The sequence below is a fragment of the Clupea harengus genome, chromosome 13, assembly GCF_900700415.2.
Source record: "Clupea harengus chromosome 13, Ch_v2.0.2, whole genome shotgun sequence".
Lineage (NCBI taxonomy): Eukaryota > Metazoa > Chordata > Actinopteri > Clupeiformes > Clupeidae > Clupea > Clupea harengus.
In genome coordinates this window covers 24,083,976-24,101,475 of record NC_045164.1, presented here as the reverse complement: position 1 = coordinate 24,101,475, position 17,500 = coordinate 24,083,976, and the positions used below count along the sequence as shown (strand labels likewise).

General features: G+C 48.0%; 2 protein-coding genes across 4 annotated transcripts in view; one reads left to right on the top strand and one right to left on the bottom strand.

The window, feature by feature from the left end:
• LOC116223285 (rho guanine nucleotide exchange factor 33-like) overlaps positions 1-902 on the top strand; it is a 4,180-nt gene extending 3,278 nt beyond the window's left edge. The window contains exons 7-9 of the mRNA XM_042709494.1: positions 1-91; positions 318-463; positions 713-902. The exon at positions 1-91 is cut by the window's left edge and continues 534 nt beyond it. Of these exons, the coding sequence (XP_042565428.1) occupies positions 1-91; positions 318-463; positions 713-839 (364 nt within the window). The 3' untranslated portion in view covers positions 840-902. The remainder of the gene's footprint in view (positions 92-317; positions 464-712) is intronic.
• A 137-nt stretch (positions 903-1,039) lies between these two features.
• The window catches only part of map4k3b (mitogen-activated protein kinase kinase kinase kinase 3b), a 25,592-nt gene continuing 9,131 nt past the window's right edge, over positions 1,040-17,500 (bottom strand). Inside the window, exons 12-33 of one of the 3 annotated variants that reach the window (XM_031579375.2) lie at positions 17,364-17,480; positions 15,754-15,832; positions 15,508-15,566; positions 15,318-15,364; positions 14,643-14,681; positions 14,014-14,088; positions 11,964-12,018; positions 11,623-11,806; positions 10,898-10,992; positions 10,639-10,680; positions 10,356-10,440; positions 10,066-10,145; positions 9,740-9,800; positions 9,482-9,599; positions 9,321-9,379; positions 8,923-9,026; positions 6,606-6,777; positions 6,249-6,317; positions 5,353-5,445; positions 4,467-4,537; positions 4,154-4,209; positions 1,040-4,038 (exon numbers count right to left, since the gene is read on the bottom strand). In XM_031579375.2, coding sequence (XP_031435235.1) covers positions 3,951-4,038; positions 4,154-4,209; positions 4,467-4,537; positions 5,353-5,445; positions 6,249-6,317; positions 6,606-6,777; positions 8,923-9,026; positions 9,321-9,379; positions 9,482-9,599; positions 9,740-9,800; positions 10,066-10,145; positions 10,356-10,440; positions 10,639-10,680; positions 10,898-10,992; positions 11,623-11,806; positions 11,964-12,018; positions 14,014-14,088; positions 14,643-14,681; positions 15,318-15,364; positions 15,508-15,566; positions 15,754-15,832; positions 17,364-17,480 — 1,848 coding nt within the window. In that variant the 3' untranslated portion in view covers positions 1,040-3,950. Of the gene's footprint in view, positions 4,039-4,153; positions 4,210-4,466; positions 4,538-4,864; positions 5,128-5,352; positions 5,446-6,248; positions 6,318-6,605; positions 6,778-8,922; positions 9,027-9,320; positions 9,380-9,481; positions 9,600-9,739; positions 9,801-10,065; positions 10,146-10,355; positions 10,441-10,638; positions 10,681-10,897; positions 10,993-11,622; positions 11,807-11,963; positions 12,019-14,013; positions 14,089-14,642; positions 14,682-15,317; positions 15,365-15,507; positions 15,567-15,753; positions 15,833-17,363; positions 17,481-17,500 lie in introns of those variants that run through there. The other 2 variants (XM_031579374.2, XM_031579376.2) reach the window with 2 other exon arrangements.

Here is a 17,500-nt window from a genome sequence, read left to right as displayed (position 1 = left end):
GCTGGAGCGGCAGTCCAGCGCCAAGAGCCGCCTGAGGCACCACGACACACACACCGACACGGAGGACCAGACACACGTGACGCACAGCAAGGTGAGGCTGCACCGACACGAAACAAACACACACAAACAAACAACAAACAAAACAAGTCTGATTGCAGTTTTTATTGCACGAACATCTCACAGCAACACACACGTGTTATATATATATGGAGGCGACCTGGACACACTACACACACACACACACACACACAAAACAAATTCCGTCTAAACCAGCCTGTGAATATGTGTGTCATTTGGGCTTGTGACCACCCTCTTAGGACTCGGTGAGCCCGTCGCCGTGGGGGGAGGAGCTTAAGTGGAGGGGTGTGGCCGAGGAGAACCACCACACCCCCCTGAGTGAGCGGAGCAGGAAGCAGGAAGGAAAGGGCTTCAGGAGCTCCTTCAAGAAACTCTTCAAGAAGAAGTGAGGAATCTCACACTCACACACATAAACATACATATAAACAAATGGATCATGTCTAAGACAATGTGTGCAGTTTGCACAAGTGGATCTAAAAGAGTACTACGCCTATGGGTATTTCCTTCGAAGTTAACAGACACAGCAATAATTGTTAGTTTATTGTATGAACTGGACAAGAAGAAGTCATGTGTATTTACCAACTTACACTGTTAAATGTGTGTGTGTGTGTGTGTGTGTGTATATGTGAGTTAGGTCAGGTGGTGAGAACAAAGAGAAGGACAAGGAGAAGACAGAAAGTCAGAGCTGTGGTGATCTGGAGTCAACAAGGTCACCCCGAGGACATCGTCTGGGAGAGATTGACCGTGGTACAGCTGTGTGAAAGAGGGTTAGAGAGATTGACCGTGGTACAGCCGTGTGAGAGATTGACCGTGGTACAGCCGTGTGAGAGATTGACGATGGTACGGCCGTGTGAAGGAGTAGGACAGGCAAGGAAGGACATCTGCATCACACGCACCGCAGCAACAAACAAGACATCCCCTCATTCACAAAATACACCAAAAACAACAAGACAATGTCATCTTCTTTTTAGATTTCTTTTTAATGGTGAAGCCATATTAAGCTTCCATTCCAGTTAATTCAATGATTTGGCTCAATCCCTTATTTGCACTGTGTGACTAGAGCTGTTGTTTGAACAAGTAAACAGAAGAAAAAGTATGACTCCTACTTACATAGCTACCTTTCGCCACCTGCTGGACTGGACATGCCACTACATCATAAACATAGATCTGCATGAAATAAACTAAATCATAGGTCATTACTATAATGAGCATTGTAGAGAACAAAAGATGCCTTTACTCAACCATGTGAGCAGATAGGTATGGTAGCAATGCTGATATTGTAAATATGTGTCTTTTTTTGTACTGTTAAAGAGAACTAAAAGCTAGCAAATATGCTGTTACAGATTCAAGTAGGATGAAACCTTTAGCCCACATATGTCAACCTCACATACAAACGTATTGCGTCTCATGATATCTAAGACATTGCTTACTGGTAATATACATATACACTGAATGAGGCTGAGGAGAGAGGATCATTCTTGTCATCTGACAGAACATTGGAAACAAAGCCTGTTTAAAATGTTTCCAAAATGAAATGTCACTGTTATTATTTAATCTGTCGATCATATGATGTCCATTATTAGGACAATTAAAGGAAAGTTAAAGCCGTCTTGCCTTCTTTTTTATACAATGAAATCATCATCATCATCATCAACACAAGAACCTTATGCTGATCAGAAAAGTAAGGGATATCCAACACATCAACTCAAAAACACACTTGGTATTCACTTCTGTCTTTTAATGAGTTAGGTTGTTTCATAAATCTGTTTCACATTGGAAACAAAATAGAGGCAATTATACAGTCTGTAAAACTGATTTTTATCTTACACTATGTACAAGGTCATACGCATTGCAATATAAAACGGTTAAATGTGGTGATGTAGTTTGATCTACTTTGATCACAATTATTCAACATCTGATGGCGGACATCCAGAGCGATATTAATCTCATCGACCCCAATCAACACCTATTTCACTCTTTGTTTCCCACACGAGGTAGCAACACCCAGGACATTTTGGCCATGAATCGAATGGATAGAGTTTGGCATTACATCATAATGTAACATTTATATTCTTGAGCTACTGATTTCAAAGGAATGCTTTAGTGTTTTACATGGTTGGATAATGCATTGAAATAAGTTAAACAGCATTTCTTTTTTTTTTTTTTTTTGCTAAAGATGCTGATTTGCATTAAGAGTAAAGTGAATCGGTTACCATGACGAATGCTAATTAAAATCACCTTAAATGGTCATGGTTTCTTTTTCAGTAACAGAACAGAATGTGAACATCTAACTTCCTACTCACAGCTTGCAGATGACCACATGGAACTGGTGAGAAGAGATGCATACTTCAGTACAGTATGCCTGCAAGTGTTGCATATAGGTGTATACACACATACACGCGCACACACACACACGCACACACACATCCACACGTACATGCTCACACACTTGATCATCACATTTCAAAAAAACCTTTTGTGCAAATTTTTAACACCAGTGATTAAACAAGCATTAAAAACACAGACTAGGTGACAAATGGCTTTCAGTTAAAAAAAAAAAAAAAAGTAAAAGTAAAAATTTGAATAAAGTATAAAAGCAAATCAATTAACCTGTCTTTACGGCTGTCACAAGGTGACATTTTTTTCTTACTACATAGATAAATTAGTACTCAACTGTAGTTTGTGCATCTAACGATAAAACAAAAGAGAGAACTCTCTTCAATGGGGGAAAAGACAAACATGACAGGATCACCAAGGACATGTTGTGACACCAGACCTCCATCGCTTCTATGAATGTTAACTGCATCAGTAAACAGTTACAACCACGCCCTGTGTAGCCGACAGTGACTAGGTCAGGACCAGGCTCTGAATACGGCCGTAGCTACAACGCCCGTAGCCGTCTCTACCCTTGGCAGACCTTCAGAAGAGCAGGGTCTCGGGTCAGAAAGGTTTCAAAGGTCTCCTCCACCTGCCACAGGTTCACTTCCTCTCTCCGTGAACTACAAATGTTACGACAACCATGCTTTACTGAGCTACCACGTCAAAGATTACACTAGTTAGAAACAGCTAGTTCTTTTTCAGGGGTTTTGTACCTCCAGGACTACGCTATCACACCAGGTAGTTCTTTTTTTTTTGTTTTGTTTTTTAAACGTGTGTTCATATATGCACGCGCACCGTATTATGATACAGTTACGACACTCATGCTTTTTTTTAGTGTGGTCCCTCAGAGAGCTACACAATTACAACAAGATTCGACTCGGGAGTGCTCCGCTTAGTTCTCGCGGCAGAAGAGTCGCAGACCATGACTCCACCTCGGAGAGTCCGAAATCGAGACGGCTGCTTCTGCGCTGCATGCCGAAAGGAAGAAAGAATAAACTCGACGCCAAAAACAAGCAACCTCCTTGAGCTCCCACAGAGTGTTATACACAACGGCAGTCACTAACGTCTGCTTGGGTTATGCTGCAGAAGAGTAGGCCTAGTTTTAAAGGCCTAGTTTTAAAGGCCTAATTTTGCAGTGTAGCTAGCTGAACATTGTATTCACATTTCCGCTGTAGTGTCTTTGCTTAGTTTAAATGTTGTTCGCTCCGCTCAGCTGGGCTTTTGACTTGGGGGTCATAACCGTGTGTAGATCGCTAAGCATCAGTGTATTGTAGATCTGGTCGTGTAGTAGTGGTAGTCGGAAAAGCTACAGAGTAGCTACGCTGAGTTTGGTTTGTAGTATACTTGTGGCGGCGTGGCCGTGGAGTTGTTAAGGTCTCCGCGGACTGGTGCGGTCGTCGGAGAGCTCTGATCGCGGCGGGTCAGGGGCTCAGTAGGCTGGCTGAGGGAATGGAGAGTGTCCTGGGGGCGGGGTTAGGGTGGGGTGGGAGGAGTCAGTAGCTGTTCTCATGGCCCGCAAGTATGTACAGGTTGCTGTGAGCTGTGGGGTTTTCTATGGGTCGACTCTCCAAGATCACCGTCCTGAAACACACACACACACACACACACACACACACACACACACACACACAGTTACTAACTGACACGAGATGAAAACAAAGATGATCTCACCTACACGTCTTTGATACCGACTCACCTGTCAGACCCTAGCAGTCTGAAACTGCGAGTGCTGTCAGAGATCTCCTGAGTGATCTGTGGGAGCAACAAACAAACAAGGCTTTGAAACTCGCTCTCGCACCCTCACACTCACACGCCCCCATGAAACACTCGCTCTCGCACGCTCACAGAGACTTGCCCCCAAAAAATCTCAAATCCAGGTTACAGGACAGCTTCATTTGTTTAATGCAGAACTTATTTCTCACAGACAACAACCCCCCCCCCTCCCACACACACACACACACACACACACATCTTTTGTTTCTCCACACAAATGTCAAACTTCTCATTACCTCGTTGGATTTGAAGCTCCGGCCCTGCATTCCATGTCTCCAAAATGCCAAAACACTGTCCTGAAGACACACTGCACACGGACACAAGAGAGACATAAACAGACATCATTTACTTCACCCACACACACACACACACACACTGCCAGAACACTGTCCTGAAGACACACTGCACACGGACACAAGAGAGACATAAACAGACATCATTTACTTCACCCACACACACACACACACACACACACACACTGCCAGAACACTGTCCTGAAGACACACTGCACACGGACACAAGAGAGACATAAACAGACATCATTTACTTCACCCACACACACACACACACACACTGCCAGAACACTGTCCTGAAGACACACTGCACACGGACACAAGAGAGACATAAACAGACATCATTTACTTCACCCTCACACACACACACACACACACTGCCAGAACACTGTCCTGAAGACACACTGCACACGGACACAAGAGAGACATAAACAGACATCATTTACTTCACCCACACACACACACACACACTGCCAGAACACTGTCCTGAAGACACACTGCACACGGACACAAGAGAGACATAAACAGACATAATTTACTTCACCCACACACACACACACACACACACACACACACACTGCCAGAACACTGTCCTGAAGACACACTGCACACGGACACAAGAGAGACATAAACAGACATCATTTACTTCACCCACATATGCATGCATGCATGCACGCGCACACACACACACACACACACACACACACACATACATCCCAACACACACTCATACAACCCAACACACACTCATACAACCCAACACAACCCAACACACACTCACACAACCCAACACAACCCGACACACACTCACACAACCCAACACACTCACCTATTGCTTCAATCTGGAAGTTAAAGGTGAGCTCTGCCGACAGCTTTCTATTGGACTTCAGTCTGCCTTGTAAATTCACCATCTTTATACAACCTTCAAAACACACACATCACAACCATAATGACTCTCCACAATCATACAGGCAAACATTCATATCGCCAAAGTACACATCTACTCAGGGCTTTGAGCAGACCTTCTGAACATGTGACTGAATCGGTGACTGAACATGTGCTAATTATGACAACTTATGGATGAGGTAACGGCTGAAACCAGCTGGTTTGGTGGAAGGGGTGAAGTAAAGGCATTTACTTTCTGGAATGTTCCATGTCTGCAACAAGGTATGCTGCCCCATTTGAATGCTGAGTGACAGTCATGAGTGACCAGCAAAAAAAAAAAAAAAACACACACAAAAATAAACCCAAAAAAACATTTCCACTGCGTTGGCACACGCCTCAGATCACAGGTGGTGACAGGGAGCTGACAGAGCCAAGAAGAGGAGGCCACTGAGGAGATACCCAGAGGAGAGAGAGGACTGACAGATGGAAGAGAGAGAGAGAGAGAGAGAGAGAGAGAGAGAGAGAGAGAGGAAGAGGGAGAGAGAGAGGAAGAGAGAGAGGAAGAGAGACAGAGAGAGAGAGGGAGAGAGAGGGAGAGAGAGAGAGGACTGACAGATGGAAGAGGAAGAGAAGAAGAGAGAGAGAGAGAGAGAGAGAGAGAGAGAGAGAGGGAGAGAGAGGACTGCCAGATAGAAGAGAGGAAGAGAGAGAGAGGAAGAGAGAGAGAGAGAGAGAGAGGAAGAGAGAGAGAGCGAGAGAGAGAAAGAAAGAAAGAAAGAAAGAAAGAAAGAAAGAAAGAAAGAGAGAGAGAGAGAGAGAGAGAGAGAGAGAGAGACTCACGGTCTAGGCAAACTAGGATGGTGTCTCTCTCCAGCTGAGTGACGTGGATGACGCAGGTCTGCGGCATATCTGAGGGTGGAGAGGCGTGTTAGACTCCGCCCATCATGACCCTCATTATCATTATTCCCATCATCTTATAATGTGATAATATGATCAGAAATATAATCAAGTTCATGAAGAAGAAAAAAACAACATTAGCCAATCCTAAATGAACACTCAAATTTAATATTAATGTCATGAAATGAAAATCATTCTAAATGACAATTTCCACTGTCAGTATGATGGTCAGCATATAAAAATAAAAATAAAACGCCACCACCGTCACGCCCCTTCACCCCCTCACGCAGCGGTGCTCACCTGCATCGTTGAAAGTGGGGGTGGTCAGGCTGGGGTTGATGGTGCCAAAGGTCACCACCTGGTCCGGCTCGCTGCCCTTGCTGACCGCCAGGCAGATGAGGGGGTACTGGTGCTCCGGCACCACCAGCATCTCAAACACCTCCAGTGGACACGGCAATGTAAACTCAATACTCTGGGGGACAGGACAGCACATAGGACACGGCAATGTTAACTCAATATTCTGAGGCCATGTTAACTCAATACTCTGGGGATGGAGACAGCACATAGGACACGGCAATGTTAACTCAATACTCTGGGGGACAGGACAGCACATAGGACACGGCAATGTTAACTCAATACTCTGGGGGATGGAGACGGGACATAGGACACGGCAATGTTAACTCAATACTCTGGGGGACAGGACAGCACATAGGACACGGCAATGTTAACTCAATACTCTGGGGGACGGGACAGGACAGCACATAGGACACAGCAATGTTAACTCAATACTCTGGGGATGGAGACAGCACATAGGACACGGCAATGTTAACTCAATACTCTGAGGCCATGTTAACTCAATACTCTGGGGATGGAGACAGCACATAGGACACGGCAATGTTAACTCAATACTCTGGGGGATGGAGACGGGACATAGGACACAGCAATGTTAACTCAATACTCTGGGGGACAGGACAGCACATAGGACACAGCAATGTTAACTCAATACTCTGGGGATGGAGACGGCACATAGGACACGGCAATGTTAACTCAGTACTCTGGGGGACAGGACAGCACATAGGACACGGCAATGTTAACTCAATACTCTGAGGCCATGTTAACTCAATACTCTGGGGATGGAGACAGCACATAGGACACGGCAATGTTAACTCAGTACTCTGGGGGACAGGACAGCACATAGGACACGGCAATGTTAACTCAATACTCTGAGGCCATGTTAACTCAATACTCTGGGGGATGGAGACAGCACATAGGACACGGCAATGTTAACTCAGTACTCTGGGGATGGAGACGGCACATAGGACACGGCAATGTTAACTCAATACTCTGGGGGATGGAGACAGCACATAGGACACGGCAATGTTAACTCAATACTCTGGGGGACAGGACAGCACATAGGACACAGCAATGTTAACTCAATACTCTGGGGGACGGGACAGGACAGCACATAGGACACGGCAATGTTAACTCAGTACTCTGGTGGACAGGACAGCACATAGGTATGCACAGGTACAGATACCATTACTTCTAACCTTTTATGACCACAATTCATTTATCAGATATCGTCATTATGTGATCGGTTGTGGTTGTTATTATTAAATGTTGTATTATGAGGAAAACAGAGATGTAATCATAATTTTAAGCATTCATGTCTTTCACAATAACCATTTACCAGAAGCGTTTTGTCGCAAAGGCATTAAAGTGGTATTTGGAAGTGCGCCAAAACAAGATAAAATACTGTAGATTTATCATCGCTGAGACGATCATAAATATTTGTTTTGGTCATATCACCCAAAACATTTCAGGAATAATCTACTATCTATGCAAACCAGTTGAAAAAATAAGCTGGACAGAAGTACGATTAAGATGATGAAAATGATTATCTGGCAAGGTAACTCCTGATAGCATCATGCTCATGTTAAAGTGTGTGTGTATGTGTGTGTGTGTGCCTCTGTGTGTGTGTGCCTCTGTGTGTCTCTGTGTGTATGTGTGTGTGTGTGTGTGTGTGTGTGCGCCTCTGTGTTTGTGCGCCTCTGTGTGTGTGTGTGTGCCTCTGTGTGTGTGTGTGTGCCTCTGTGTGTGTGTGTGTGCCTGTGTGTGTGTGTGTGTGCCTCTGTGTGTGTGTGTGTGTGCGTGTGTGCCTCTGTGTGTGTGTGTGTGCCTGTGTGTGTGTGTGTGTGCCTCTGTGTGTGTGTGTGTGTGTGTGCGTGTGTGCCTCTGTGTGTGTGTGTGCCTCTGTGTGTGTGTGTGCCTCTGTGTGTGTGTGTGCCTCTGTGTGTGTGTGTGCCTCTGTGTGTGTGTGTGCCTCTGTGTGTGTGTGTGCCTCTGTGTGTGTGTGTGCCTCTGTGTGTGTGTGTGCCTCTGTGTGTGCGTGCCTCTGTGTGTGCGTGCCTCTGTGTGTGTGAGCCTCTGTGTGTGTGTGTGTGTGTGCCACTGTGTGTTTGTGTGTGTGTGTGTGTGTGTGTGTGTGTGTGTGTGTGTGTGGCTCTCTGTGTGTGTGTGTGTGTGTGTGTGTCTCTGTGTGTGTGTGGCTCTGTGTGTGTGTGGCTCTGTGTGTGTGTGTGTGTGTGTGCTGACAGGAGACAGAGAGGAGTCTGACCTTGATGAGCATGAACCTCTGCATAGGCTCCACCCACTCCAGCAGGATCACACTAGACTGGAAGGCTCCGCATAGGTACTTATGACCCGTGTAGGGGTTCCTCACTGAAACACACACACACACACACACACACACACACACACACACACACACACACACACACACACACACACACACACACACACACACACACACACACACACACACACACACACACACACACACACACACACACACAATAAAATCCAGTTTTACTTGTTTGTTTGGTGTAATGGAAAAGAGACACAGTGACCAAGAGAACAAAAGATCACAGAGCCGGCGGTGCGGTGTGGTGCGGTGCGGTGACTTAATCATAAACTTAATCACAGTTAAGCCCGGCACACACACGGATGACTCACCTACGCAGCATTTCTGGCACCCTTTGGTGTCTGGAATCTTATTGGACACAGTAAACTTCCTAAAGAAACACAAGCAAACATCGTTTGTCACTCGTTTAGTCTTGATTAATCACAAGTCTGTGCGCAGGTGTCAGCTGGTCTCACACTAAAGACTACAGTACCTCGGAATGATTTTGTCTGGGATTCTATGCGTTGGTATGGCGACGGGCAGCTTCTGCATCTGCCGAGCTTGCTCAAACAGACCGGACAAGTTATGGCAGTAGAGTTGAGAGGCCTTGCCTTTGAAAAACAAAACACATATGACGGAACAAACACATTTAAATCACAAAAATGACTTGAACTTGAACAAATAGAAAAAGAACTCAACCAAACTGAAGCAGGTAGAGGTGACCAAAGAAATGTTCATCATTCAAGCTTACCAGATATGGAGAGCAGACAGTTGTTCATGACATACAGCCATGTACATCGCCGTGGAAACAACTAGACGAAAGGGAATAACAGAGAGAGACGTAGAACATCAGTGGAAAACAAAAACAAAACGTCAGCCATCCTGCTGTCCAGCCCCCTCTCCCATCCCATCCCATCCCCTCCCCTCTCCTCTCCCATCCTCCCCTCCCCTCTCCTCTCCCATCCTCCCCTCCCCTCCTCTCCTCTCTTCTCCTCCTCTCCCATCCTCCCATCCTCCCCTCCTCTCCTCTCCTCCCCTCCCCTCCTCCCCTCTCCTCCAGAGACGGCTCCCTCTTACCTGTTCCATGAAGCTCTCGTGCAGCTCATTCAGGTTCAGGGTGTAGATCCCTTCCTCCGCTCCGAAGATCAAATACTCATCTGGAGCGAGACACAGACACACAGACACACAGCACAGGTGATTCTCTCTCAATAGCCATCAAGGCATCTCAGGGGAACCTCTTATGTTGATCAGGTCAAGTCAAATGCATATCCAGTTACTCAAGAGCAGTACTCAGGGAGAGTACATACAGTAAGGCCATAAGGCCACTGTCGCCCCTGCCATATTCTACTGAAGGGACCCAGGCCTACCCCGTGTGTCTGGGTTTATCCAGGAACAGGCGCAGTGGATCTTCAGAGGGCATCCGTTGAACACCTTTGAGAAGCACGCTCCCATCTGATGGAGAAACAGACAGACCAAGGGTGAGAAGCAGAGAGAGGCTTTTACCTTTTTTTTCCCCCATGAATATCACAATCATTTGTGCAAATATGCTTGCCTGCTGGACCCTGTCCAGAATGGTTTGTGTCATGCTGTCACTGTCACAGGTGCATGTGTGACGTGAGCATGACGAGGAGGAACTAAGGGGACACTTACATGGACTTTAGGAGTTGGGGGCAGGCCATTGCACAGGGGTTTCTGAGGAACACAGGAGAGAAAAGTCAAATAACAATTATTGCAAATAAATAGGGAAAAGTATATAATATATTTATTTATATATAGGGAAAAGTATATAATATATTTATTTATATATATTATTATTTATATATATATATATATATATTGATAAACTACCCAGACAAATGCAAGTGGATCAATCACTAAAACCTTCAACAACCCCCACAAACATCATTACCGGAGCGTCCTTCTTCTCTTTCCTGAGGGGGATAGTTGGCAGGGTGGACTGCCTCTCTCTTTCTCCATTCTGTTGGGAGGGGCTGACTCCATTACCTGTGCCCAGACACACACAGCGTCAGTGAACACACACACACACACACACACACACACACATACTCATATGCATGCATGTACACACACACACACACACATATCTATCTTTCAGTCTTTCTGTATGAACACACACACACACACACACACACACACACACACACACATCTATCTTTCAGTCTTTCTGTATGAACACACACACACACACACACACTACACATTCATCAACTACTCCACACTCCCCACTCAGTCACTGCTGTTAGGGTGAGTTCTACCCGCTAGAGGAGGATCTAAGTGGAAGGGAGGCGGGCTTAGCTGAGGCCTGTGGAATGACACTACTCGGTTACTGCTGGAGGCGGGTACATGGACGGGGCACACCATCATCTGATGGGACTATCTACTGATTGATAGCTCTATCTACCAATCACAGGGCCAAACACTGTCGCTTACGGTCTTCTTCCTCCTCCTCCTCCTCCTCCTCCACCATCACCTCCTTCTCCTCTTTCTCCTTTTCTTCCTTGTCCTGCTCGGCATGCAGCCACTCCCAAAAGCTAAAAGTGTCCTCCTCCTCCTCCCCCTCTGTCTGAGCCTGAGCGCATGTGTCTGTCTGAGCACGCCGGCGGGACGCGTTACCTAGGCTACTGCGCCGGTGCGGGGGGAGGCGCGGGGGCGGGGGCCTGGGGGGCACGCAGGAGGCGGGCCGAGAGGGAGGGGCGGGGCATGGAGACACCGGGCAGCGCTTGATGGTGCTGTCGTCGCCGCCCCCCTCCTCTCCGATTGGCCCGCTCTGATTTGGAGTTGCACACAGGTTCTTGGGCTAGAGAGAGAGAGAGGGGGAGAGAGAGAGATGAGGACAGATGGGGTGGGGGTGAAGAAGTACATGGATGCGCGTTAAATAACTTTGAGAACGTTCTGGACTACTACTTTCAAAGTGTGTCTGAATGCGTCTTAATGGTTGTTTGATCCCGTCCTACCTTCGGGGGAAGCGGCGGGGGCACTCTTGGTCTCCTTATCGTAGTGTTTGTGGTTCTGTAATAGATAGAGACATGGAGTCCATAAACACATAAACAGCACCAAACTAATCCCCATAATGACCCGCCCCACCAAAGCCCAAACACAGCCACCCCTCTGTTTTAGTCAACTCCGCTAATGAGCAACGGTCCAATTACACACAGATTACTAATGAGCAGCGGTCCAATTACACACAGATTACTCAGATCCCACAGGACTAAACAAATAAATGTGAACACAAGCGTCTCACACACACACACATTACAATGTGCTCACATGTACACAGACTGTTTACACACACCAGGCAGGTGCTTGTGCTCAGGAATCAGAAATGAGAAGCAGCGGTGACATGCACAAGCAGCACGGCCGCCGAGCGTCTCACCACACCAGTGTGACAACGAGTGTGACAACCAGTGTGACAACGAGTGTGGCTACCACAGACAACAGACAACAGACAACACACACACCGGTAACCACTGACGACAGACAACACGCACACCGGTAACCACTGACAACACTGTACACCATGGAGGACACAGACCAGTGAATGGATGTGATGTGTGGGGTAGAGAACTCCAGCTGGATTTAAACTGTTTTTACTGTATACACTGGTGTGGACAGGGAGGGAGCTGAAGAACTGTTGGGGTCTCTGTTGGTGGCACAGGACAGCAGAGTGTCCAGTAATATTGGTCTCTGTTGGTGGCACAGGGCAGCAGAGTGTCCAGTAGTATTGGTCTCTGTTGGTGGGCACAGGACAGCAGAGTGTCCAGTAATATTGGTCTCTGTTGGTGGGACAGGACAGCAGAGTGTCCAGTAATATTGGTCTCTGTTGGTGGGACAGGATAGTAGTGTCCAGTAGTATTGGTCTCTGTTGGGGGCACAGGACAGTCGAGTGTCCAGTCATATTGGTCTCCTCTAGGTGCGGTTCTAAACTGTGGAGGTGTTCACCTGTGAATGGTACAGTAGGTAGACAAGAACTATATCTGTGTCCCTTTTATGGGGTCTGAAAACTTAAAGCAACACTATGTAACAATGTGTCAGTCTCTGAGGTATACGGTCATGTGAAGAGGTCAGTTAGTGAGCTTTCATCGGTGCCAGCCTGGCTCTTGGTGATATTTGAAAAGGTTTTTGCTTGCTATTTAGGTAGGTAATTCGCTAGCTGTAGACCAAAACTCCACAATGCTGCTTTAAGCTCATTTCCTACAGTGTGCCGATTTCTGCTTGTGGTGCAGAACACAGTCAGTGTTCCTATGTGAGGCAGAGAACTGGCGAGGACTCCCCTGTCTGGTTCCACAGCAGAGAGCATACATGGCACAGCCTCTCGTCCTGAGATCAGTGCCCCAGCAGAGAGCACACATGGGCACAGCCTCTCGTCCTGAGATCATTGCCACAGCAGAGGGCACACATGGCACAGCCTCTCGTCCTCTCGTCCTGAGATCAGTGCCCCAGCAGAGAGCACACATGGGCACAGCCTCTCGTCCTGAGATCAGTGCCCCAGCAGAGGGCACACATGGCACAGCCTCTCGTCCCGCTGGTCTGAGATCAGTGCCCCAGGCTGGGCGCATTCATGCGAGCCAAGCAGCCACGTGCCACAAACATGTCAAGAGCGATGCTAGGCAGCAAAGCAGCACGATGAAACAGCAAAAGCATTTAAATAGTCCTCCCTGGATTAAAGCAGACACCAGCAATACTCTCCTCTGTGTGTGTGTGTGTGTGTGTGTGTGTGTGTGTGTGTGTGTGTGTGTGTGTGTGTGTCACACCTGTGTGTGTGTGTGTGTGTGTGTGTCACACCATTGTAGAGCACAGTGCATCAAGATTCCAAATGGTAACCAGTTAGGGACAAACAGTTCCACCATGCAAAGATCAGGGAGAGACCATTAACGAATCGGAAGGGCAGAAGGTGTGTATGGCGTGTGTGTGTGTGTGTGTGTGTGTGATAGATGGTGATGACATGTGGCATGAGGGTGTGAGAGTGAGGAAACCAAAGGCATGCACACACACACACACACTTACTGCGGGGCTTCCTCATCATCACCACCATCACCATCATCATCATCCTCCCCAGTCTCTAAGTGTGTTACATGACCCCTGAGGAAGATGAAGATAGGGCCAAGGCTCAGTGAGCATGGCAGCCAGCAGAGCGAGGGAACACACACACACACACACACGCGGGCGCACTTGTGGTCACACACACACAAACACACACACACACATGCACCAGTGCTTGAACATATCTTACAACACACATACACACTCCCACACACACAAATATACTTGTAATTACACACGCAAATGTCAGTTACTTATTCAATCACCCACAAATCAGTCCAGATATCCATAACACTGCATACACTCCAACATCAATCCACCCATGTGTACATCATCTCAGTGACTCTTCTTGCTCTCTCTCTCTCTCTCTCTCTCTCACACACACACACACACACACACACACACACACACACACACACACACACACACACGCATAGCCATGAGGTAGATTAGCAGCATGTGAAGCAGCGTTCATTAGTGTGTGTGTGTGTGTGTGTGTATGTGTTTGTGAGTGTGTGTACAGTGAGCTGGTGTCTACATCTACCATCACAGCATCCATAACTAGAGGGAGAAGACCCAACATCAGCGCTCACCTATGCTGTAACTCCTCCTCCACAGACTTCAACAGACTCCTGTGAGAGAGAGAGAGATGGGGGGAGAGAGAGAGAGAGAGAGATGGGGGGGGGAGAGATGGGGGGAGAGAGAGAGAGATGGGGGGAGAGAGAGAGAGAGAGAGAGAGAGAGAGTGGGGGAGAGAGAGAGAGAGAGAGAGATGGGGGGGAGAGAGAGATGGGGGGAGAGAGAGATGGGGGAGAGAGAGAGAGAGAGAGAGGGGGGGGGAGAGAGAGAGAGAGAGAGAGATGGGGGGAGAGAGAGAGGGGGGGGGGGAGAGAGAGAGATAGGTAAAACTCAGGAGACAGGCTTCTGTCCAACAGACATGCCTAAATAGCATACGTCAAGATAAGAACCACTCTCTGTGGCTACAAAACCTCAAAGATACTGTGGAAAGAAAATGATTACCAAACTATTACCCTTACACTCTCCCTCACACCCTGTCTCCCTCACACACTGTCTCTCTCTCTCTCAAACACACAAACACGGTAATAGGGATTTATGAAAAAAAGATGTGAGCTGGAACGTAACCTTGGGACAGTGGGAAACTTTCTGTTCTAGACAGATAGAACAGTTGCACAGCCAGGCTTTCTGGGGTGAGCTCTTTATCATCAGCTCTCTCAGCCTGAAGCCATTACACACACACACACACTTACTTGTTTCCACAAAGCAGGCCTGGGGAATCTTGGTTGTACTCCAGATCCTACATAAGCCAGGAGAAAAACACTATTAACACAAAAGCAACACACACAAACACCCACACACACAAACACCCACACACACAAACCCGAAGCAGCGGAAAATGTCACACACACGCGCACACACACCACACTCTCACACACACACCGGCTCGTGATGGGGTTCCGTCTCCTTTCTCAAGGGGGGGTCGAACTTCACCTGATCGACTGTGGGAGAGAGAAAAACAGGCAGAGGGAGGGAGAGTGTGAGAGGTGCATGGATGCTGCTTCTGAGCCATGTAAATCCCAAACTATGTGCTTCTGTCATCTGGGGTCTACACACACACACACACACACACACACACACACACACACACACACACACACACACACACACACACACACACACACTCACAGTTGATCTCTGACAGAGTTTTCCCCTCCCGAGCGCTCCGGCTGGTCGAGCGAATCCGATGAGGGACTGACACGGGCGACTGTAAACACAAACACACACACAAACACAAACACAAACACAAACAGTGTGAGTGTCTGCTGGTCCACGGGGATGCTTGACAGAGCTTCACACACAGTCAGCTCTTCCCTCCAGTTCAGCCACTTGTTTTTCCTCCTTGAAACCTCAGCAAGCTGGCAGTAACGTGACACACACACACACACACACACACACACACACACACACACACACACACACACACCGCAAACTCCAACCACTAGCATTCTGGCAGGTATTTGTTACGAACACTGCACTCACTTCCATATTTGTACACGCACCCACACACACAATAACAAAAGGCAGTTAAGTATAAAAATACAATCAGTCACACCACCCGGCTCGGGCACACACACACACACACGCACACACACACACCCATGCTTGTATTATTAGCATGGCAACACTGATCATACAGGTCACACAGGTACCTGCAGGCAGCAAAGAAAGGAGCTCACCAAAAACAAATGACAGCTCCTAATACTTCAGCAGAGAGACAGACAGACAGACAGACAGAGAGAGAGAGAGAGAGAGAGAGAGAGAGAGAGAGAGAGAGATTAGAAGAACAAGAAGGGAGACAGGAAAAAATGAGAAAGAGAGAGAAAGAAAAAAAGAGAGAGATTGGAAGAACAAGGGAGACAGGAAAAAGAGAGAGAGAGAGAGAGAGAGAGAGAGAGAGAGAGTGAGAGAGAGAGAGAGAGAGCGAGAGAGAGAGAAAAAAAACATACAGAAAAAGGGGAAAAAGTAGAAAGTAGGAGCAAAGATTTAGAGAGACCATATGAGGACAGTCAGTCAAGCAGACAGACAGACAGACAGACAGACAGACAGACAGACAGACACAGACAGACAGACAGACAGACAGACAGACAGACACAGACAGACAGACAAAGTGTCAGCCGGCAGAATAACAACCCAGTAAAAGCACTCGGCCACCCAGCCTCCACCCTCCCCAGCCTCCACCCTCCTCAGCCCTCTTCAGCCTCCTAACCCCTCACCCTCCTCAGCCTCCACCCTCCTCAGCCTCCACCCTCCTCACCCCTCCTCAGCCTCCACCCTCCTACCTCCATAGCCTCCACCCTCCTCAGCCTCCACCCTCCTCACCCCTCTTCAGCCTCCACCCTCCTCACCCTCCATCCTCCCCACCCCTCCTCAGCCTCCACCCTCCTCACCCCTCTTCAGCCTCCACCCTCCCCAGCCTCCACCCTCCATCCTCCTCACCCCTCCTCAGCCTCCAACCTCCCCACCCTCCACCCTCCAAAGCCTCCACCCTCCTCACCCCTCTTCACCCTCCACCCTCCAGAGCCACCACCCTTCACCCTCCACCCTCCTCCACCCTCCTCAGCCTCCACCCTCCCCACCCTCCACCCTCCTCACCCCTCCTCAGCCTCCACCCTCCTCAGCCTCCACCCTCCAGAGCCTCCATCCTCCTCACCCTCCACCCTCCCCACCCTCCACCCTCCAGAGCCTCCACCCTCCACAGCCCCCAGTCTGCCTGCACACAGCCCTGAGGCCCTTACATCTGGCTCAGGGTCGTCATCCTCCTGGTCGCTGTAGGGAGTGTGGTCGGGGTTGCTGGCCTTGTCCAGGAGCTCGATGGCCAGCGTACGACTCAAGGGCTGGGACACGAATGGGTGCTGCGCACAAAAAAAAGGAA